Source organism: Epinephelus fuscoguttatus, linkage group LG20, assembly GCF_011397635.1.
Source record: "Epinephelus fuscoguttatus linkage group LG20, E.fuscoguttatus.final_Chr_v1".
Lineage (NCBI taxonomy): Eukaryota > Metazoa > Chordata > Actinopteri > Perciformes > Serranidae > Epinephelus > Epinephelus fuscoguttatus.
In genome coordinates this window covers 27,002,600-27,026,287 of record NC_064771.1, presented here as the reverse complement: position 1 = coordinate 27,026,287, position 23,688 = coordinate 27,002,600, and the positions used below count along the sequence as shown (strand labels likewise).

The 23,688-nt window shown below is 43.4% G+C and overlaps 2 protein-coding genes across 4 annotated transcripts in view; one reads left to right on the top strand and one right to left on the bottom strand.

Annotated features, from left to right (window-relative positions):
- The window catches only part of mta3 (metastasis associated 1 family, member 3), a 44,800-nt gene extending 30,430 nt beyond the window's left edge, over positions 1–14,370 (bottom strand). The window contains exons 1-7 of one of the 3 annotated variants that reach the window (XR_007448200.1): positions 14,097–14,368; positions 11,787–11,854; positions 10,177–10,270; positions 2,843–2,969; positions 2,621–2,684; positions 2,044–2,161; positions 118–220 (exon numbers count right to left, since the gene is read on the bottom strand). Coding sequence is in view for 2 of the 3 variants with exons in the window: in XM_049564058.1 (XP_049420015.1) it covers positions 118–220; positions 2,044–2,161; positions 2,621–2,684; positions 2,843–2,969; positions 10,177–10,270; positions 11,787–11,854; positions 14,097–14,124 (602 nt within the window). In the remaining variant the exon portion in view is untranslated. Of the gene's footprint in view, positions 1–117; positions 221–2,043; positions 2,162–2,620; positions 2,685–2,842; positions 2,970–10,176; positions 10,271–11,786; positions 11,855–14,096 lie in introns of all 3 variants that reach the window. The other 2 variants (XM_049564058.1, XM_049564060.1) reach the window with 2 other exon arrangements.
- Positions 14,371–16,305: 1,935 nt separating this feature from the next.
- kcng3 (potassium voltage-gated channel, subfamily G, member 3) lies at positions 16,306–22,351 on the top strand. The gene is made up of 2 exons (XM_049564150.1): positions 16,306–17,113; positions 18,593–22,351. The coding sequence occupies exons 1-2, from the start codon at positions 16,488–16,490 to the stop codon at positions 19,236–19,238; spliced, it is 1,272 nt and encodes a 423-aa protein (XP_049420107.1). The 5' UTR covers positions 16,306–16,487; the 3' UTR covers positions 19,239–22,351.
- The last annotated feature ends 1,337 nt before the right edge of the window (positions 22,352–23,688 follow it).

The following is a 23,688-nucleotide window of genomic DNA, read 5'->3' as shown; positions in this document are numbered from 1 at the left end:
GAATCACACACAACAAACTGTTGAAGTTTTTGCACTTATTTAAACACAAATCTCTGTTTCATTAATTTTTAACTCAATCGTCATCCATTTTTAGAGGTCAGAGGTGAAAGGTCTTACCGTGCCACCACTAGGAATTGGTCTATCTGTTTGTTGGTGAGTGGGCACTCTGGATCCCACAGCTTCTCTTCTAGCTTGGACTGGTCCCTGTCATCTGCCTCACCTGCACAACACACAGAGACACAACAGTTTACAGGCAGCACAGGAGAAGATGAAGAACCAAATAATCATCCCCACTGCGTCTACTCTAACTTATTTCTGTGGAGGAGCGGGATTTGATTTACGACCAACGTATCGGCTTGCCTAACATAATTTTAACTCCACACTAATGAGTAGCCATGCCAACGTACCTTCATCAAAATAAAAGAACACATACAACGGATGATTTTACTTCAGCATTTAAAAAGAAGCTGCTATTGTCTCCATTAATGAAACAAAGGCTGCATATTCTCCCCCCTCCAAAGAACAACTACCCTTGCCCGCTGTAAAGCCTAGTTCAGATTACACAATTTTCACCGCGATTTTGACATCGCAGAGGATCTTGAGAGCCACCTTGGGTTGGAGGTGAGTCGGCAGATAGTGTGCCACGACTAGGCATGTGCCAGTTACCGGTGTCACGGGGGGGGGGGCAGCCTCAGTCAGTCAGTACATTAGTAATCAGTATAAATCCACTCTCTCAACTGCAAACGTGGCTGGAGGAGGCAAAGCTGAACTTTCCCCACCGGCAAAAAGGACGAAGTCAGTGGTATGAGACCATTTTGGCTATCAGAAGAACCCACTTTTACATGACTTTAGAGAGCATCAGAAAAGGAAAAGCCAGAGCCAAGGCAAAGACCCGCTCCTCCTGTGCTGGGCTCCAGTTCCCAGTCGGCCATGTTCACAGGCTGCTGTGCAAAGGAAACTGTGGAGCGTGTCGGTGCCGGCACTCTGTCTACCTGGTGGCTATGCTGGAGTATCTGACTACTGAGATCCTGGAGTTGGCTGGAAACGCTGCCCACGACAACAAGAAGACCCGTATCATCCCCCGCCACCTGCAGCCGGCTGTCCGCAACGATGAGGAGCTCAACAAACTGCTGGGCGGAGTCACCATCATCAAGTTAAGAAACAGCTCTATTAAACTTTTAACGGGTCTATATTAGCCTACACATTTAAACAACTGGTGTGATGATGCGTTACACTGACAGGAGATGCCTGGTACGTGCTGTCGCTCATGAACGATCAAACAAATATTAGCCTACCATTTTAAAGACTAGAGCGCGAAAATAGGATGACACCTGTTTTATTATTATGATTATTATTATTAATACCACGGTAATACCGGTTACCGTGGTATTTTTGCCCATTTTTGCAAGTCGTCCCCTCATCTGTGACTGGGACTGGATATCTGGCATGCTAGAAAACTGGAGCAGTGTGACACGACTGACAAAGAAGAAGAAGGACCGAAGAAATGTGAGGAGGACAAGCTGCAGGGTTGCCAGGTCCAGTCGCTTCTTCTGGGCTTGTTTCCATAGCCCTGGTTGCTTGTTTCTCTCCCAAGACCTGGCAACACTGACAAGCCGGCAAGCAACAACAATGGCGGCGTCCACAGGATCACGGGGAGCGTGTTGGGTTTGGACCCAGGCCCTGGAGGCAGATCTGATTCAACACTGGGAGGAATATCCATGCCTTTACGATGTGTCGTCTCCAAGTTAAAAAACGTGGCTCGGCGGAGAAATCTTGCAGTGTGCACACACAGGTTGTAATGCAGTTGGCGAGACTCCCGATGACAGAAACACATGTTGCCAGGTATAAACACTCCAGATTACGATAGTCGCTGCGACGCAAAATCAGGGTGAAAATCGTGTAATGTGAACTAGCCTTAACCCGTTGTACCAATCACACACACACACACACACACACACACACTAGAGGTGTGGATAATTACACTAGAGATAAACGTTTGTTGAACCTGCAGGTGTCTAAATAAATCACACATTCCTGACTGACCCTCTTGTAACATTTCAGGTACGTCTGCCTGAAAGCGCGGTCCCACTCTGATCTCTCCTTTGTCGGCCAGCAGGGTCTTCTGTGTTGGGTCGTACACCAGCGAGTAGAAGAACGTATCCTGGAGAGAACAACATACCAATCAGCCACCAGGTTATCTTTCACAAAAGGCTCTAATGACTCTCTATAATACAACTTACAAATCTTAGTATACTCTAGCAGCAGCATGTGTGAGGATTTGTCTTATGTGAGGATTTGTCTTATGAGCTAATTAACATATAGCTTTAGTCTAGAGGACTTGGCTGGGTAAAATGAGTAATCTGACACCATCATCTTGGGTGTTAAAAATTCACTATTTTCTTACATTCTACAGTCCAAACGATAAATCAAGAAAATAATTAGCTAATTAATCGACCAGGAGAGTAATTATTAGCTGCAGCCCTCTGCCTTTCTCTACATTTGTGACACCTGAAATATGAAAATGCATATAATGTATGACTAAACCTGCAATGACACAGTCTGCAACAAGCAAAAAAAGTACACTATAAGATGACAAATCAAGTTCTTTTCTCCAGCTCACCTCTTTGTCAAGGTACGAGAGAACGGCTTCAGTTTCATTCAATAATGCGACACTGCACTTCCCCCTGATAGAGGAGACAGAGAGGGAACAAGCACCATGTAAAACACAGACACAGGAACGCAGCACTCGGTTTGTCTGTTCATGCCTGGATGAGTGGCTATCCATGGGCACAACCTGCGGATGAGGTGTTCGGTCCAGCATGTGTGTGTCTTTGTACAGTACCTGATGTGTGTCGCAGGTAGACTCTCATACTGCCGGGAGAGGAAGAGCTCTCTGTGGCGAAGCTGGTGTTTCTGTTTTTCTGTTAGCTCGGTCTCTGTCGGGCTCTCCTTCTCCTCTTCCAACTCCTCTGCAAAAGGCAAACATGAGCGAAAATGACACACTATAAAACATATCAGAGGAGACACTGATGTTACAAATGACTATGTGACAAATGACACGAGAATCATGACCGTACTTGTGACGGATAACAGACCAACAGATTATAAAAGTCACAAATGTTTTCAGCCAAGTTCCTCCATTTATCTCTAGGATTTCATAAAACACCACTTAATGATATTTCATAGCGGCGCCGTCTTCAGATATAATACAATAGGCTGGTAAAGTGGTTCTCGAGGGCTTTGCGATCACAAACTATTGCTGACATCCATTAAAGACGTCCAAGCTATTATGCTCAAGACGAGGATGAGGAATTTAATTTTAAGAAATGCTAGTCTCATCCATAAATACTAGAGTTCTTGTCTGATGGTCAAATAGCTTCAGAAACCCTCTCCCTTCAAACCCTTGTGACGCTGTTGCGTGGGGGCAGCTGTGTCCGACAATTTCTGTAACTTTCCAAATCCGACCGTCACAGTGACTTCACACTACACTGACCCGCTGAGTGAGGTGAGAAAGGAGCCAACTCTCTTTCTCTGAAACTCATTTTTTCTCAGTCTTGACAAGTACTTATCATTTTTCATATGAACAACCAAGTGCAACACTATGAACGTCTTCCATCAGAGACTGTCTGAACGTGATCTCATCCCTACTCGTCATATTTTGACGCTTGGGCACAAGCCTCTGACATCCCTTTAATAATTTCCAGGACAGCCCTTTGCGTTGTATCTTTTAGCCTCCAGAGGAGGTTTGCGATTGTTGACACAGAAGAAGTCAGTGGTAAGTCATGTGATTCGAGTCCACTCACATGAGTAGAGCGGAATTTATACTTCTGCATTGAATCAACGCCATAAATGCGATGCAGGCTCTGTGTCAACATGTAGCCTGACGTGCACCTCCTGAGAAATGTAACCACACGTTGCGGTGACGCAGACCTCCTGTCTATTTCTGTAAGCTGAAACCATTTCCCTCAGTGGAAACAAAGATTTTATTTACTTTAATTTCACAGATAAGAAACAATAAATTGTGAAGACAATAAAGCCTCCACAAAAATAGCATTTTAAGTCTTGTGTGTGATTTATCCTGGCTTCATATGAGCAGAGGAAATCTCCGCTAGCTGCTAGGCTAATTTATACAATGTAAAATGCCACAGGCTTGTGCTAATAACGTTAGCATGTTGTATTTGTTTGGAAAACGTGTTTAGTATAAGACAGTTGTTTTGTCAGTGAACCTTGTGAGTTGTAATGGAGCCGAATAATGTAACATTGCCTTTGTTAAATGTTGCTGTTGTTCCTGGCTTCTTTGAGTAGACAAAAAAGTCCTAGTCCTAGCCACTAGGTTAATTTATACAATGTAAAATGCCATAGGCTTGTGCTAAAAACATTAGCATGTTGTATTTGTGGAGAAAATGTGTCCAGATAAAGACAAGTGTTTCTCTGTGAATGCTGCGAGTTATTAACCCCTTTTACACTGCCAGATTTTCAGCGAATGTTAGGCCGCTTTGCCGGCAAGCTGTAAGCGTTTAGACACGCAGAGCCGGATTGGCGAGTTGATCCGAGGTGCCCAATTTTCCACCTCGTAGGGTAGTCACATTGGTGGAACCCTTTAAGTTTAAACAGAGCAAGGCGGCCTTTCGCAACGGGAGGGGCTGTTGATGACGCCGCATGTGCGACCCACTGGCGGTGGATAAACAGGAAACAGCTGATAGCCGGAATTAGCGAGCAGCTAGTAGCAAGAGGGAAACGCAAACCTGACAGACACTGTAAAGATGAGCAACTGAGGAGACAAGAAATTGTGCGCCCTCCTTGCCCTCGCAAACGAAGAGGCCATTAACTGTCGGGGACGGTGAAGAACGGGCTGACTTATGAGAGAATCGCCGAAGGACTGACCAGCCGCGGCTTCCCTCCCACGTCACTGATTACGTCACATGCTGAGCTACATGTTTTGTTACTTGCTCACGCCCCCATTGCCCCGAAAAAGGCACATTCTGTATAAACAAAAGTAGGTAGGCGGCATTTTGCTGCACTCCCGGTTTTGTTTTTATACTGCCAATGCTGAAAAAAGACTGATTGGGCTTTCCTGCAAATTTGCACAATTCCTGTTTAAAAAGGGCTATAGTGAAGCTGATTTCTGTACTAGTGTTTGAAATTGTCTCTATTAAGCCATGTTTAATGTGTGTTTAATGTGTGTTTTGAATCAACTAAACTTTATAGCACTTCATAGAAACCTTTGCCGCCAACTAGTGTTTTGGAGGTGTAACTGCAGAGTGACACAGACACACCACCGCACAAATATAAATGCTCGCAACGGGAAAACAAAGAGGACCAAGAGTTCCTTACCATCCAAGCAGAGGACAAGATTAGCTGCCATATATCAGGGATGTTAATAACTGTTATCGCCATAGTAATGTCATTGTTATTGTTTATAAAGCACTGCCAGTGCATATGTTATATGTCACACTGGAGGCCAATGCTGTTGTGTTACATGTCACGCCCATCACGCCTCTTTTGTGTCTGGAACGCCAGCGAGGGCTAATGACATGTACGGGTTTACACTGGAGTTGGTTGAAAGCCCGGTGCGTCTCATACTTCAGCATATTTTAGGACTGAGACCAAGCTGAATACTGCGTCGCCCACCCACTGTATGACAGCCGCCTTTTCACCCTTTCTTCCACTGTAACTGTTTGAGAAAAATCTGAACCTTAGCTGCACTGTGGTGTGACAACCTGTGGTCACATACATTTCCACTGTCAGAGCTAAACCCTTAGTGCCAGCATATGCTCAACACTGGTTGTGACAAATGTAAAAAGAAAGCCTGTGAGAGAAGTTCACACCCTGCCTACTTTCTAACCACTGCACACACACGGCCAATCAGTGCATGAAGTGGTTGTGCATGTAGTTACAAGGGAAGGGGGTTTCAGACGCTGCACGACTGCACTTCAGTTGAAGCACACTGACCCCTCACTTAACTGCAGTGTCTCTGGTTGGTTCAGCCTTGTTCAGATTTTGGTGTTACATCGTCTCTTCACTTCCTACATTAAGTTGCTGTTCTTACATTTATCCAACAGATAGCAGCCTTGCTGTTTTCTGATCTGCTCTCCTTCGATATATCAAAGCTGTGACTGCGGTGTAAAGACACGGCTGATGCAAACTGAAAGATTTTGTTTGCTGCTGCTGTTTCATATAGAAAGCTTTCCACTAGCAAACCACTGGAAGGCAACTCCAGGAAGTCAATCTCGTACTTGTCACTGAGGTTGGCAACTGGTTGCTATTTCATCACCAGACACTGACATTTTGGCAGTCAAGAATAAGTGCATGCATTTAAATATTGCAAGGTATGAATGGTCAAAGAGGATGTTTCCAAATCTAATATTTGAATGCTTGAACACAATTCTATTCACATTCATTGTGTTAAGGAGGCAGCAGCAATCTCAAGGGCAGATACTTGAAAATCTTGTGCATATAAAACCCAAACTACCTGCATAGCTTGATATCAAACAGGGTAGGTTGCAACATGTCTATTTTTGAGATGTTAGCTCTTGTGTAGAGCTTCTTTTTAGCCCTAAGCTGTTGTTTGATCTTTAGCTGCAATGATTAATAAACTTGATGGACAAAACGGATGCCAATGTTGCTAACAGTCCTCCACAATAACTCTACTGAGACCAATAAAGAAATAAACACTCAGAGAAACACGCTGATATTTCCGTACATCAACTTGTGGCTCTGGAGTTTGGTAATAAGTGCAGATATTTCAGCTTTGACTCCTACAAACTCTGCATATTCTGTTTCTATTTCTGTAAATCAGATGCACTGCCTGTCCTTTTGTCTTCCTCCTCAACTAATCCGAGCCATAAATTGTGAGATGTTTTTTTTACAGTGCTAAGTAGCAGGCAGTGTTAAATTTTATTGTTGTTTCTGTCTCTTCTGCAGAGCAGCTGGTAGACGACTGACTCCAAACAGCTTGTGGAATTGGCACTGTGCTGCGATGGCTGCATATGTTCCTGCAAACTGTATGGTTTATATTTCTGTGCTTAAGGTTACTTTATGTTTACAGAGTTTAGCGAAATGAGCAAAACTTGTTTCCCACAAAGTGTTTGACCACGCAGAGAGAATGGGATGGAGCCACACGGTGCATTCCTGTCTTTCCTGTAAGTGCTGATTCTCAGTCATGTGAATTTTTTTAAACCATTTTTGGTTGGTGTCTCATCTCAATCGAACTTCTTGCAGTCGTGCGATTGCTTTGGCAGAGGGGAGTTTTTAATTTCCGGAAAGGGATCAACAGTGTGTTTTATTATGACCTAAGGAAAAAGTGAAACATCACTGGAAACAAGTGGAAGGCTACCCACACAGAACAGGTGTTGGTGTGATAACAACACTTTCCTTTCCTTGCTTCTTTTCCTCAAGCAGCCTCACTCCAATTCTGTCCCTCTCTGTAATAACTAATTAAGAAATAAATGTGACATATGAATATGAATAGCGGCATATTATCAAGTCGCACTGGAGCGCCTAAATGTGACTAAATGGTTACACTCTGGAGCTGTGGTCAAAATGAAAAAAGAAAAATTTCACAGTGGTGGTAAATGTTTCAATGTGCACAGGACGTGCTAAGTGGCAACGCAGCTGGAAGGTTCGCCTGACTGACATGCAGCAGAAAGCCCATAATGACATTTTCCCCTCACTGAAATTGAAACCACACAGGGTCAGACTGGTGATGCAATGTCCATAAATGATAAAACAATTTTAAAATTAGAATCATCATGTTAGTTATTTGTTAAGATGCTGAAAATGGGCAAATTCTCACTTCTTATTTTTTAAAATATTGTTGTGAACACATCTGAATAGGACTGCAACTAACAAATTATTTTTGTTTGTGATTATTTTCTTGATTGATTACCCCAAAAATATTGTATTTACAGTGTTATACAGCAGAGAAAAACTTTTCTTTTGTGACGCTAAAACCAGCAAATTTAAGCAATTTTGCTTGAAAAAAATAACTTCAAAGGAAGACCCGATGATCCAAATTGTTGCCAAATAATTACTTGTTGATCAACTAACTAATCGGCTGATTGTTTAAGCTCTACATTTTAGTTTAATGTATGTTAATATACAGATTCTGAAGACACTGAACTGCTTGAAAGGGACTTTTACTCACACTTGACACCTTAATATCTAAAAGTTTTCTTACTGTATGTACACACCAACAGCGACCAGAGCTTCCAAAACAGTGGAAGACATTAGTTTTCAATGAGAGCCCGGCCACTTTGGCGACCTGGTCATCAGCCGCTTGTCTTGGGCGACCAAAGCAGCCGGAGCGGGTCCGGAGGGGAGTTAAAACTCGTTTAACTTCATAGTAATGAGCTCTGACGTGGTTCGGCGACAACCAGTCGGAAATGCTGACGTGCTTCAATGAAGCGGGTCCCAGAGAACAAGCCATGTAACTTTGGTTCGTACAGCACACTTCTTCCGACAATGGATAGAAAAGTTTCTTACTTGCCTTCGCGCCCACTCAGTCCTTTATAATGTTGCTCTTGCACCTGCTGATGAAATTCACCGTGCTGATCACGGCGCCGGAGAATGTCGTGCACCCAAACCCGACGGAGAAGGCATCTTCGAATGCACAAGACGGCAGCAGCACACATCACAGCAGCAATATCATCTTCCATGGTGAGTCGATACGATTTGGGGTGGGGTAAGTATAACTTTCTGTAGGCCAACTATGAGCTTTTTAACTGGACAACAGCAAGCAGCCACTACGCTGCTTTCAAGCCAGTAGTCAGCTCCTTTAAACTGACAAGCACGATCGAACGTTCAACAATTCACGTGATGAGCGACTAGAGCGACCAAAGCTGCCACAAATATTTTTTGATATAGCAATATTTCTTGGGTGTCCGCAAGAGACATTCCCTCTTTGGAAGCTTCTGGTTTGAACGTTCAGTTAGTGTTTAGCCCTTTTCACACTGCCTGTCCAAAGTGGTAATGTAATGCCATTATTCGGCTTTGCCCTACTGTATAAAGGCAGTAATTGTTGAAGAATTAAACATCACAGAGACTTGTGGTCAGTGGTTTGTGAGGATTGTTAAAATAACATCTGTACAGATGTGAAGCCCTGACTGTATCAGACTGATCTTTAATGAAAGCTGTTGTCTTGTATTTTTTTCCTCTGAAAATTTTAACCTTATAGTCAGACACAATATATTTAGCCTGTGTAGTTGAGGGGACAGGTCTGCTCTGCAGCAGCAAACTGAAGCCCTAAGTAATGCCCAATTTATTGAGTTGTAGTCAAAACACCCACCCTCAAATCTGCGGGTCGCACACGAGCGAGTAGCTGTAAAAAATACTCGCATGGACTCCAAAAATGGTCGCAAAATGTGACCATTTGGTCACAGTCTGGAGCCCTAACAATGTGCTATGTGCGTGACCCAACATTGGGAAATTTGAAAAGCAGCTAGCAGCAGTTAGCGGCTAACACAATGAAGGACAGCAACCGAAAATGTCCTGACTGTCTAAGATTCTAATCATCGGTTGGAAACCCCTCGACAGACTGAGATTCTTTGAGTTGAGCAGTCCCCGGTCCCCAAATGTAGCTGCAGAGTGAGCGCTCATTGCAAGAGGCTATGCCCTATAAGGCCCCGAGATAATGTTATCGTCTGCCTTCTGCTTAGAAGGGATGAATTTACAGTGTCCAGCTTTTCTGTAATATTTCGTGTCTGCAAAAAATGTTGCACATTTCTGATATCTCGTTAGCGTAGTTAGCACGTATTACGTCAGTGTGGCTTGCTTACAACATATATTACAACTTAGTCCAGCTGAACCCCATTCAGTCAGGCACAACCCTGAGAGACAAGGAGGTTCAGGAGAAGGAGGATGAGATCAATCACCACAGAACAAGGACAGTAAATGATTTTTGTTGGCATGTTAAGTGATTGTTATCGTTTAGAAAGTGTTGCCTGACGTGTGTGTTATATGCCACAATTGACACAGATGCTGTTGCGTTACACGCCACATCTCTCTTGCCTCTGGAACACCAGCATGCCATTTAAAAATCACATCCTGGAGCGGCATTATCCCACCATTGTTTGGTTTCATGTAAAAAAGCAAAGCCGGTGTTATGAAAGATCTTTGCTGTGGCAGTTTTGTGGGATCTCTGTGTGAAAAAGACATATGACAGGAGTTGCAACTCACTTGCGTGTTTGTCTGCGAGCTGGATGAGGCTGTGGGAGATGTCTCTCCTTCTGTAGAAACAAACCACCTTGGCCTCCACATTCCCACTGGCCGTCTGTAACAGAGAGAGTAGAGAGATACAGGCTGACTGAAAGCGGAGGCAACACCTTCCTGCACAAACCTCTAATTTCCCAGGAGGCCTGGCTGCTTTGTGTGCTCGTCAAGCTATGCTGCTATGACAGGCTGACCAGGGCAGCAACAGCGTTTTTTGATCAGATGATTGATTGATTGTCTCGCTGTATAATTAGGCCGACAGGCTTAAAGACTCAGCCAGTATTACATTCGGTGACTGATCATGAGTGAATGCATGTGGGGGTATGCAGGTTGAGAAAACTGCTTTCAACGTCTGCTGCTTTTCTGGGGAGCTTGTAGATAAGACCAGATAATGACAGTGTTCAACTGAAGGGTATGGACAAAATAAGAGGAACACCTTATAATATATTGCAATTAGGGCTGGGCAATTTATCAATATCTTAAAATGAGACATCATGTTAGATTTTGGATATCGTAAGTGTTGTCGTCCTGGTTTTAAAGGCTGCATTTCAGTGAAAGTATGACAATTTCTGAACTTACCCACTTAGCGATTATACCCATATTACTGATGATGATTTATCAAAAATCTAATTGTGTAAACTTCTTGTGAAAGCACCAAAAATCAACTCTACAATATCGTCACTGAGGCATTTGGTCAAACATATGATATTTCATTTTCTCCATATTGCCCAGCTCTAGGTGCAATACAGTGCAACACCAACATAAGCTATAACTGCAAGAATGCCCACCAAGTTAAATCAACCGCTCTCTTTCAACAGAAAAATGAACCATATAAGCTTCATACAGACAGCATCTGTTGCAGAACGGCTGTGTTACGTTGCATCATGCTGCAGGGTGTTCTTGTTATTCTGTCCACCCCCTTTTATCACTTACGATAACAACACGGTCTTCTATCTTAATGTTTTATTGTTCAGCCTCAATATGTTTGTTTTTCAGGCTGATACTGACCCGATCTGACATCTTCCCACCCACACCATCTGATAATGGCATGTGTTTACTGCAGTATCTTAGTGCAAATGGAACACAGGAAAAGCTTCTCTGTCACGCCTGTTAAAAGACGCTTGTGTAGTATTTAAACAAAGGTTAGCTCGGGTCTGCTCTTAACTGACATAAGTGACACACATCTATGACAGCAGTTAGAACAGGAAACTCTACAACTGATCAAACATGGGCAGGAAAAAACAACACAAGATCATGCTGCTTTTCAAAGCTGGTGTGAGATGATCTTTAGTCACAAAGCTCTCTGAGCGCCTGAAATGTCCGTTACAATAATATCCCCAAACTACACACACACTCCCACAGGTGTGTCCTGTACGACAATGGCAGTTAAGAAAGTGGTAAACACCTGTCGGGTTCCATCACATTACAAAACACTGTAAGTCACAAATTGCACACACATGCAAACATCATGGCAAAGTGAGGGGTGGGGACAGGAACAGGGAGGAATCCTAGCTATTCACCCTCAGGCATAAAACGCAAAAAACACACACAAAAGTGACACACAAACACCTCAGTACCTTGTTGAGTTCTTCTATCCGCCGGATCAGGTATGGGTTACTTGAGGAGTTCTCAAAGAATACATAATCTGCAACAGAAAACACACTGATTACTTCACTGTGGCGATGGATTAGCCCGGGAGACAAACTGAAAATAATACACTGAGAGGCCACTTTATTAGGTACACCTGTAAAATCGAGTTTAATCTCATATAACAGCTCAGCTTTGCAAAGATAATAACGCTCAGTTTTGATTGACAGTCAGAGAGACAACATTTAACCATATCTTTACTGTTTGCAGAGGCGGTGCAGCGGCTGGCCTTCATTGTACTAAGAAAAGTTTCTAATGTTTTGCACCCTTTAAACAAACATGAGGAGGGTGGGAATATTCAAAACACATGACCTAACCTCTCTCTGACTTTGTCAACAAAGCTTACCATTACAGTCCTCTTAAATACAGAATTTGTGGTGGATCTGTTGTACTGGAGTGCAGTAAATTGTATAAGTGTACCTAATAAAGTGGCCAGGGAGTGTGTGTAGATCTACACATGTGAATTTCAACAACTGCCCCACTGCCAGCTCACTAACACATAAGCTGAGGAACAGGAACTAACTGATTAACGCACTGCTATAGCAGAGCCAAAACCAGAAGCATGTGTATGTGTGTAAATGAGAAACAAATAGTTATCAGCAATTATTACATCTAGTGAAAGAGGTTTAAAACAGAAGTGAGGAGCATTAATAAACTAGATAATTGCAAAGAGCACGCACTGCAACAGATATCAGATTACAGGTTAGACAGGTCAAGGCAAAGGCAATTCTATGTATACTGCAAGTTCTTCGCAGTCTGTGACACAGTCAGTAACCACACTGCTATGATTTTGTAAGATAAATAAATTTAGGACAGTGATACACATTATTCATGTCATAATAGCTGACTCTCCACTGGCTTCACCTAGCCCGAGGAGGCAGAAATGCAGCCTGATTCAACTACACCTGAGCAGAACATACAGTAACTTTGGAAAAGTTCAGTTCATGGCAAATGCTGCCTTCAAGTGCAAGTCTGAAGTATAGTAATTACTATGCTCCAGATACACACACAAGTCAGCGATGAGATAAATATGTAAGAGCAGTTAGGACTTGGCATTCAGTCACTGCGTGTAGATATTACAGGTGTCCACCTCTGGATTCAAAATGTTTATCCCCGTAGTTGTTACCGTGACAATAAATTCCAGCTTTGACATGTGACATGTATATTTTTCTGTGTTGCCAGAGCTGCACAAAGTTGGACTAGCTATATGTATGCAGAGGGAATACTTAGAGATAGATCTGTCATTATTTTATACAGAAAAAAAACTCCACCGGCACCAACTGGATTTCAGTTACAGGAGTTGTAGTTTCCAAAGAGCACTTGAAGGCAGCAGAAGAGCTGCATCTGAGGTGACCATATGGACAACAAACAGATGTAACCGCACCGATAAACTGTTGCCACCAATATCACCTGTGCTAAGACGCTTTATGATCATGTTTAAGTGACGTGTCGAGCATCTGTGCCATTTATGTTTAATTACAGTGTGAATGTGGATTTGAAGTACGTGTGAATAAAGGTGTAAGGTTTAATCCAACCCGACGCAACGACGCCATTCTCGAGACAATAATTTGATGTTGAATTCCACTGCTAACAAGCTAGCTAGCAAGAGCAATTTGCTAATTAATTACGCTTGTGTTGGATGTAGGGGGGGAAAAGTGGGGCAATACCCGGTGTCTAATGTCACCAAGAGTGTTAGATGCGTTGCTCAAATACTGTAAAACGAGCGCCACAGCTGCAATAATGCTAATCAGTGAAGCCACTGCTGGTGCTAACGTTAGCTTAATAAGGACTCGTACTAATGGCTGCATGCCAGAAGAGGCAAATACAAAGGCAGCCTCAGACTGTTCGTGGTAACATTTCAACAACCTTTAAAACACATGTCTAGCCGAGAGGTCCCACGGCGTATCAGCTCCCCGTGTCCCCGGTGTGATTATCCGAGCACCGAGACACAAACAAAAGGTGCCGACAATTGAAATATGTTTACATTGTAAGCTAGCCATGTAGCAAGCTGGCGGCTAGCTGCTGTGGCCACGACAGACGCGAGGCCTGACCCATTTTGAATCCCAAATATTTAGAAATTCTCACCTTCCTGCTCCAACTTAACGCATCCCTGTACGTGTGGCACAGTCGTATCTTACTGTTAGACGCGAACAAACTACAAATAACGCCACACGATCCCCGCGGGATGCAAAACTGGAAGGGTTTCAGTTTGATAAAAAGATCCACATTGACATACATACCTCCGACCCGGTACATGTTGGCCGCCATTTCTGCCCTCCCGGAGTGTTAACGTAAACCATAAACTAAGACAAATAGAATAAATTAATAAAAACAATAAAACTCAGTTTCTTAAAAGGTAAGAGGTGCGTTAAATTATGGTCGTCCGGACTCCGGATGTGAACCCAAGCGGGAGAATTTTTGGCAAATCGACCCCCCCTCCTCCTCCTGGATTCTCAGTACCCTTTACAATACAGTGAACTCACGGCAGCCAAAAGAAGTCGGATCAACCCGAAAAACCACTGACTGGTGACGTCGCGAGGGGGCCGCGCACGCGCACACACATACACACAGCTACCTTTATAAAACGTACTTACTTGAAATGTTAATTCATTTTAAATAAAATTAGAAATATATATTTAGCAAGGGACTATAAAGCACCAGCATCCTTTGTCAATTTAAGTGCTGTATTGTTATTTTTTTTTTTTTTAAAGACGAAGAAGAAGCCTTAAACTATTTTTTTTGCATCTAAGCACTGCTGCACTTCCTTTAAAATGTATTTTTATGCATTCTCTGTATTATAAATATTTTTTTAACTTTATTATTATTATTATTTAGTGGGTTTATTTTCCATCTTATGCGTCCTATGTATTCTACTTCACCTGAGTTTTATTTCCCATTGTATTTTCCTTTAGTTGTGACTTTTTGTTTTGCACTTAAGCACTGCTGCACTTCTTTTAATTTTTTTTTATATGCATTCTCTGTATTATAAATATTTTTGTAACTTTATCATTATTATTTTGTGGGTTTATTTTGCATCCTATGTATTCCACTTCACCTGAGTTTTATTTCCCATTATATTTTCCTTTAGTTGTGACTTTTTTTTTGCACATAAGCACTGCTGCACTTCTTGTAGAATATATTTTTATGCATTGTCTGTATTATAAATCATTTTTCTAAACTTTATTATTATTATTTTGTGGGTTTTATTTTCCATCTTATGCGTCCTATGTATTCCACTTCACCTGAGCTTTATTTCCCATTGTATTTTCCATTAGTTGTGACTTTTTTTGCACATAAGCACTGTTGCACGTCTTTTAAAATATATTTTTATGCATTCTCTGTATTATAAATCTTTTTTCTAAACTTTATTATTATTATTTTGTGGGTTTTATTTTCCATTTTATGTGTCCTATGTATTATACTTCACCTGAGCTTTATTTCCCATTGTATTTTACTTTAGTTGTGGCTTTTTTTTTTTTTTTGCACTTAAGCATTACAGCACTTCTTTAAAAATGTATTTTTATGCATTCTCTGTATTTTTTTTTTTTTTGATTGAATTATTATCCTTATTCAGTGGGGTTTATTTTCCAACTTATGCATCCTATGTATTCTACTTTCATCTTCATTTTTTATCTTATTACTTACTATTGTCACCTGAGTTTTATTTCCCATTGTATTTTCCTTTAGTTATGACTTTCTATCCCTGTTGTTTTTTGTTTGTTTGTTTTGCACTTACTGCTCTCACTTCCTTTAAAGTGTGTTTTATGCATTCTCTGTATTATTACTACATACAAGGATAATACGGGGATACTGGGAAGCATCATTAAATCTCCTTAATATCTTTTCATAATATTTTTTTTTTATTGTCACGTGCACAACAGTTACAGTGAGGCTGTTGTTGACAACACAATTCTTGGTCCTCAGGCTTCTTCCAACAGTGCCCATACACATATCTAAATAAAAATAAGACTAAAATAAAACAGGTTAAACAAATCAAAGTAAGCTAAAACCTAATTAGATAAGACAAAGGCTAAAAACGTGCACCAGGAGAAAATATATAAACGGTAGTAAAATAAATATAGGCTACATACTGAGATTTGTACAGTCCTGGCTTTTAACATTGGGTACAATATAACAGGTGTTGTGCACAAATCCCTACAGAGTTGTTATTATTATGGTGTTTATAATTTAAACATGATGCCGAAAGTGCTTCAGCTAAGAGGACTACACTGTATAAGATTCAGCCATAAAAATGTTTATACTTTTCATATTTATGCAGACAGACTCTACTTTGGAAATACTTGTGTGTAAAATCTCTGTAGTTTCCCCAGTATGTGTCTGTCTTACTGTGTGTGCGTCTATGCGCGCGCGCATGTGACATCATTGATGGGATTGGCTCGCCCTGACTGGGGTGGAGAGTCTCTTCCACTGGCTACAGAGGGAGAAGAGGAGTGAGGGACAGAGGGTAGAGTTTCCATCAGCCACGGAGCTCAGCGCAGGGCCAGCTCCACTCAGAGGGAACCACGCCCCGGGGGACAGGGGAGACTGTGCTCCCCAAAGTGTCCAAACTCCTGTTATGGAAGGGGGGTGGACCGTGAAGATGAGTTTTAGTTAGGTTACAGGTTGACAAGATGAAGTTCGGGAAGAGCATCTGCGTACTCAACGTAGGGGGAACCCGGTACGCCTTCACCCGTGAGGTGATTAGGGATTTCCCTCTCCGGCGCGTCAGTCGCCTGCATGCCTGCGCAACCGAGAAAGAGGTTCTTGAACTATGCGACGACTACGACCGGGACCGGAATGAGTTTTTCTTTGACCGCCACGCGCAGGCTTTCGTGTTCATCATGCTGTACGTGCGCTCGGGTAAACTCCGCTTTGTCCCCGGAGTATGTGAGCTGTCCTTCTACACAGAGATGCTCTACTGGGGGCTGGAGAGCGCGCACTTGGACTCCTGCTGCCAGAAACGCCTGGACGACAGGATGTCCGAGATCGGACTGGACACTCTGTCCGAGGTGGACATCGGAGTGTCGGGGGACGAGTCCCAGAGCTCGAGCGAGCCGGTGCAAGCGACTGCGCTCACCGGCCGCGCTAAATGGCTCGAGAAGATGCGCCAGACATTCGAGGAGCCCAACTCTTCCATTTTGGCGCAGCTGTTGGCTTCGGTGTCTGTGATCTTTGTGATCGTTTCCATGATCATGCTGTGTGCCAGCACCCTGCCGGACTGGGATACAGCCAAGAGAAATACAGTGGAGGAGCACAGGTAGGCGACAGTGAGGGGCCAGATAAGTTTAGAGGAATAAAAGGGGGGCTCTCCATGAGGATGCTGCTAATGTTTAGGCGCAATTTGTGCGGTTTCAAGTGATCTAAAATCTGGTGCGTAAAAGTCAGCCATGATCTCCACAAGCTAAAGTATATAAGGGGTACTTCTCTATCATATTATAAATAATAAACACACTCGGGGACACTTATGAATCTCACATGAGCACCTGCATGCGTTCGAGACAGCGGTCAAACTCATTGCGCACTGACAATTATTTACACAGAAGGTTGATGCTCGGATAGATTCTCATATCCCAGTTTTTCCAACCTTAATACGATTTCATTTTAAGGGTAAAAATCAGACAGCAACATATTCAAAACAAGATAGAAAACACTTTAACATAGAGACTTTGGCCTTGTGTTTAGTGAAGTGACACCTCTTAGTTTCAGGCAATCCGCAAACACACGCTCTCAAAGACAGACAATCAATAAACAATCCATATTATCTACAAAAAGTGAAGTGTTAATGATTACACAGAACACCCTGTCTTCCTCCTGAGCCTCCTCCCCTCCTCTTCACAATTAATTTGAATACCTTTATTGGCTTGGTTAGTTTACACTGCCACTGTACACAAGAAGGACAAACACATCAGATAAATGACAGACACATAATAGTCCAGTCGGTAATGAGTTGAACAGTAGAAGGTGTACAAGCAGGAGGGATCGTATTAGGCCAAGCAAACAAAAAGGAATTACAGGAATCACCTGCAGTGTAAGTCAGCTTCTGGTTATTTTTGGTTTCCATTTTTGAATGCGAGGTGAAAAAGTGCACCTCTCTTTCTACTTTTATTTTTGCACAGCCTGTTCTCTCCAGGAAGCCCGAGGCAGCCTTTCTCTATATAAGGCTGGGTTATGCTCAGTCAGGCTGGACATAGTTTTGGATCGGTCACAGTGGTTAGGTAATCGCTGAAAGTGTAGTTTATATGCTCGGGGTCAAAAGGATTCCAATTTCATGCCAGTAGATGATGCAATTCCCTCAGTTGCTCTATAATTTAGTTTGGGATAATTGTGCTGATGTAGTTATCCTGAGGCTCAGTGGCCTTATTTGCTTGATCCGACTGCCTCTATGTCAAGCACCACCTCGATTTAATTCGGTTTGATTGCCTTTGCTGTGCTAATCAACGGGGTAATCATGTGCTTGCTTGTGTCACAGTGTCTCTTTGAGGGTTTTTACTCCCTCCCTCTGTGCAGTTTCCCAGCCCTCTGTGTATCTGACCTCCTGTCTTTGTTTACTTGCATCAACCCTGAGTTGCCACAGATGTCCTCCTTATTTCCCATAATTCATGTCACTCCTGCTTTGCTTCCGTCTTCTGCACATTTGTCAAAGTCATCTCATATCATCCATATTTCTGTAGCTGCTCTGCCATTTCCTGTTTACACTCAGTTTGTCTCTCTTTCCTCTCTCCTCTCTTCTCTGTAGGATAGTGGAGGCCGTGTGCATCGGCTGGTTCACAGCGGAGTGCATAGTGCGCTTTCTGGTGGCCAGAAACAAGTGGGACTTCCTCCGCCGGCCGCTGAACATCATCGATGTGATTGCCATCACCCCCTACTATGTCACCATGGCGATGGCCCGAGCAGGGATGCCGGGTGCCGGGCTCGGGGTTGCTGGGGTGATACTGCGGGTGCTGAGGATGATGCGAGTGTTCTGGCTCATGAAGCTGGCCAGACACTTCCTGGGCCTGCAGACACTGGGGCTGACGCTCACACGCTGCTACCGGGAGATGGTCATGCTGATGGTGTTTGTCTTTGTCGCCATGGCGATATACAGCGCTCTGGCCCAGCTGCTGGAGCACGGCTTGGACTTGGGGACGCAGAACCAGGATTATGCCAGCATCCCGGCAGCGGCCTGGTGGGTCATCATTTCCATGACGACAGTGGGGTACGGGGATGTGTACCCAGTGACAATCGGGGGACGGGTGCTCGGGGGGATGTGTGTAGTGAGCGGCATTGTTCTCTTGGCACTGCCCATCACATTTATCTACCACAGTTTTGTACAGTGCTACCATGAACTCAAACTTCGCTCTGCCAGATATGCACGCAGCCTGACAGTGGAGTTACTGCAGTGAACATGCATTTACTGTACACCGATCAGCCACAACATTAAAACCACTGACAGGTGAAGTGAATAACTTTTAAAGTCATATTGTTCCACTGCAGTGTCCTGCTGGGAAACCTTGAGTCCTGGAATTCACGTGGATGCACCTTGTCATGCTCCACCTACCAAAATACTGTTACAGAGCTGGTACACCCCTTCACGGTAATAGCACTCCCAGACAACATTGGCCCCCCAGCAGAACGACACGCCATGGCAAACCACAAAAACTGTTCAGGAATGGCTGAAAGAGCCCAAGGCATCGTCCTGGCCTCCAACTTCTCCAGATCCCAATCTGATTGAGCATCTGTGGGACATGCCGTTTACCCAAAGGTACCCCTGATCTACGGTTGGGCCTCTTTGGATCAGAATTGGCTCTGACCTGTCAAGGCATGGACACAGGACCTCTGCGGGGTGTCCTGTAGTGTCTGGCATCAGGGTGATGGCAGCAGAGTCTTGTGGGTCGCAAGGTGAGGAACCATTATGTCTCACAGATGCTCGATCAGATCGATGGGTCGATGCCTTGACCTCTTTGTCACGTTCCTCGGGCCAGTCTTGAGCAGTTTTTTGCAGTGTGGCATCATGCTTTGTACACCGACTGGGGATTGTCGTTGCCATGAGGGGAAGTACTTGGTCTGCACTGGTGTTTGGAAGAGTGGAGCATGTCAAGCGGTACCCGTATGAATGCCAGGATCCAAAGTTTTCCAGCAAAACATTGCGCTGTAAGAGATGATCAATGTTATTCACTCCACCCGTCAGTGGTTTTAATGTTGTGGTTTATCAGTATACACCAAAATACCTTTGGCTCTGCCTTCAGCAGAGAGAAACACAACAAACAAGTGGACCCATTGTGAACTAATGATCGACTTTCAGCCTTGCCCTGTTTCCTGCCTGAGCTGCACCTGATTTTATTTGGCCTGTCTAGTTCCTGCCTGTTGTGTTGATGATCTCCAATGATTGTCCTCAACCAGCATGCGCCTGTCTCCTTAACAACGCCACTTGGACAGAAGAATAGGAATACACAAATAATTATTTATTAAACACACACAGGCGCAGTCAATCCAGTTTTGACAGCGGCTGCTGTTTACACTGTATTCCCATGGTTACAACATTGGCAGAGACGGCTGCCTTTTTGTGTGTGTGTGTGTGTGTGTGTGTGTGTGTGTGTGTGTGTGTGTGTGTGTATGCTGCATCCAGTGCTGTGTGTGTTTGTCTGGCCATCAGCCTTTCACTTTGTCTAAGCTTTGCACCCAGATGGTACAAGTTACACAAGATTGATGTGTGACCTAGATGCATTCTGTTAAACCTGTGAAATATGGAGAGGGAGTGAACAAGTGAGTGCGAGGTGGGGAGGCAGAAGGGGGAACGCAGAGGGCTTAGTGTGCAAGAGGGGCTTAAGCCAGGGGTAATGTAATATGGAGACAGGTCAGCGTGGACTACAAGGTGGCAGACGAATAAAAGGCTGACAGATATGACAGCACAGATGGAGTGTGAAATGGAGGATAAAAGATTCTGGGACAAAAATGACACGAGATGACAGTGCGGAGCAACCCCAAGCGCACAGAATGAAAAGACAGAGGGTGCATCACTTCTCCATTTGTGAGCGAATGTAAGGCATTTTGTGTTCCTGCGTCTCCACGGCAACCTCCATCCTCCAACATGTCAATCATAATGGTGGTTGATTTTGTGCGCACACAAATAGGCCCCGTCCACGCACACACCTCCTGGCTGGCACGCAGCATTTTTGTTTATTGCGGTTTATTGGGAAAATCACAGCACAGGATTATGACATTTCTGAGAGAGAAAAAAAAAGAGAAAGAGAGCAGAAAAAATGAACATGATGGTTCTGACATTCATGATGCAGACATGTTTGCACCGTTCATGATTTGCCAAGATGATATGATTTGTTAAAGAGACACATGATCCAAACAAACAAGTCAACACCTCTCCCACACAACAGTCTTTCTCTGCATCTCCTCTCTTCATCCTCCTGTTGCCATCAACCATCCTCTTCTTACACACACACACACACACACACACACGCTCTTCTGTTGCAGAAATTATTAATGAGTGTGTTCATTATCTGTCAGCCCTTCACAGTCTACATGTGTTATTTCCTCATAAGCTTTGAGCCTTGTATGAGTTTAGTATATACTGTAGACAGCACATGGCTCTCATTATTGTTGTTGTGTTATCAGTGTGCTTTTTACGTAGTCCCAAAATTGAGAGATTATCCACATTTTAGCACCTTGCTTACATCACATAATTTTCCCTCTCATGTGGCATAGCTTATAGCCCAGTGAATTTTTGGCCAGGCCTGGCTGAAACCATCAATCAAAACTTTTTTTTTCATCTATGAACTTGTAATTAATGTGATTAATGTACGGGCTTTTATAATAAATTCATCTGAGCAAAATGTATCTGAATGTGTATTTGCTTATTACAAATCAAACTGTACCATAAAAACTGTAAAATGAAAGTTTTATCAGCTTCCACAGTGTTTGGATATTGATCTTGGGTTTTCACAAAGGGCTGCACGATAAGAGGAAAATATACCATGTGCATGAGCATGACACAGTGGACCTCTGGGCCTGGACATAAAAAGCGCCCCCTAACACCCTTTGGGCACCAACACCTTCTGTTGTGTCTCCCCACAGAGTTGAAGTCCTATAGATAAACTAATGGAATAGAAACACTCACTCAAAATGTATCATGATGGCATCTTTATGGTGCATCTTCAAAGTTTATGTTTAGATTATTACGTTTTTTTCTCAGACTTTTGGGGCCTTGTTATTGATATTGACTCAGAATCGTGTCAGTCGAATCAGATCTGGCTGTTCAAAACCAATATTTGACAATTTGTTCCCATTTTCCATAAAGAGTTTGAGAGTTTGATTAGGATTCAGCGGGACATTTAGGATGACAGAAACAATTACCCAATACAGCAAATGAGCTAACTATGCAAACAACGGATCAGAAATGTGCAACAACATTTCTGCCAACACAAGATATCAAAAAAAGCCAGAGACTGTAATGTATTAAGTTCCTAAATATGCAATAAAAGAAGGCTACTACTGACAAGACAACCATTCATGAATTCTCCTTTTCATTTCGAGTGGTTTGGGGACCTCAGAATTGTGTCTCTGCTTTTCACAGATGATGTGGTTCTGTTGGCTTCATCACACCGTGACCTCCAGAATGCACTGGGGCGGTTTGCAGCCCAGTGTGAAGCGGTCTAAATGAGAGTCAGCACCTCCAAATCTGAGGCTATGGTTCTCTGCTGGAAAATGATGGATTGCCCTCTCCAGGTTGAGGGAGAGTTACTGCCCCAAGTGAAGGAGTTCAAGTGTGTCTTGTTCACAAGTGAGGGTAGAATGCAGCTGAGATGGATCAGCGGTTTGGCACAGCATCTGTGGTCATGCAGGCGCTGTGCTGGATTGTCGTGTTAAAGAGAGAGCTGAGTCCATCTATGTCCCAACCCTCACCTGTGGTCATGAGCTCTGGGTAGTGACTGAAAGAATGAGATCATGAATACAAGCAACTAAAATGAGTTTCCTCCAAAGGGTGGCTGGGCTCAGCTTTATGTTGCGTTCACACCAAATGTGATGCGAATTTTCACATCGCGTTACTCACACAAGTTTAAATGCCAGAATATTTTGTGCTGACTCGCTTCATACACGTGAATAACTCGTGACATGTGCGTGAAATTGCTAAATCGATTAATGAACTTCCGTCGGTACTCTTCAATGTCATATGTCCCCGGAGGATCTCAATGCTGATTGGCTATCTCGGTGCAAATCGGTTGCTGAAGTTCACATTTTTCAACTCTCACGAATAAGCTAATGACAAGAAACTGTGCTACTTGCTTGGCTTTATTTGCATCCATCGTGCCACCCGGTGGAAATTTGCATCTAATCATGTCTTTACATTGACTTTACATGTAAGTCACATGTGCAAATTGTTTTATTCGCACCCAGTGTGAACACAACCTTAGAAACAGGGCAAGGAGCTCGCACATCCAGAGGGAGCTCGGAGTAGAGCCACTGCTCCTTCACAAAGGGGTCAGTTGAGGTAGTTCGGGCATCTATTCAGGATGCCACCTGGGTTCCTAGGCACGTCCAAAAGTTAGGAGGCCTCGGGGCAGACCCAGAACACGCTGGAGGGATTATATATTTCATCCGGCCTGGGAACACCTTGGGATCAACCAGGAGGAGCTGGAAAGCGTTGGTGGGAAGAGGGGCATCTTGAGCGATTTGCTCAGCCTGCTGCCCCCGCGACCCGGCCTTGGATAAGCGGTTGAAAATGGAATGTAATTTTGAGCATAAGTGAATATTTGGGCTGGGGGCTGAAGAGTCTCCCAGTATATATTGTATTATATTGTCATAAAACTGTATGCAGCCATAATTTTCACATCAGTCATTCCT

Excerpts from the sequence above, each read along its gene's own strand:
- kcng3 (XM_049564150.1), top strand. The coding sequence starts at position 16,488 with ATGAAGTTCGGGAAGAGCATCTGCGTACTCAACGTAGGGGGAACCCGG. Across the intron at positions 17,114-18,592 it reads AATACAGTGGAGGAGCACAG|GATAGTGGAGGCCGTGTGCA; the intron begins GTAGGCGACAGT and ends TCTTCTCTGTAG.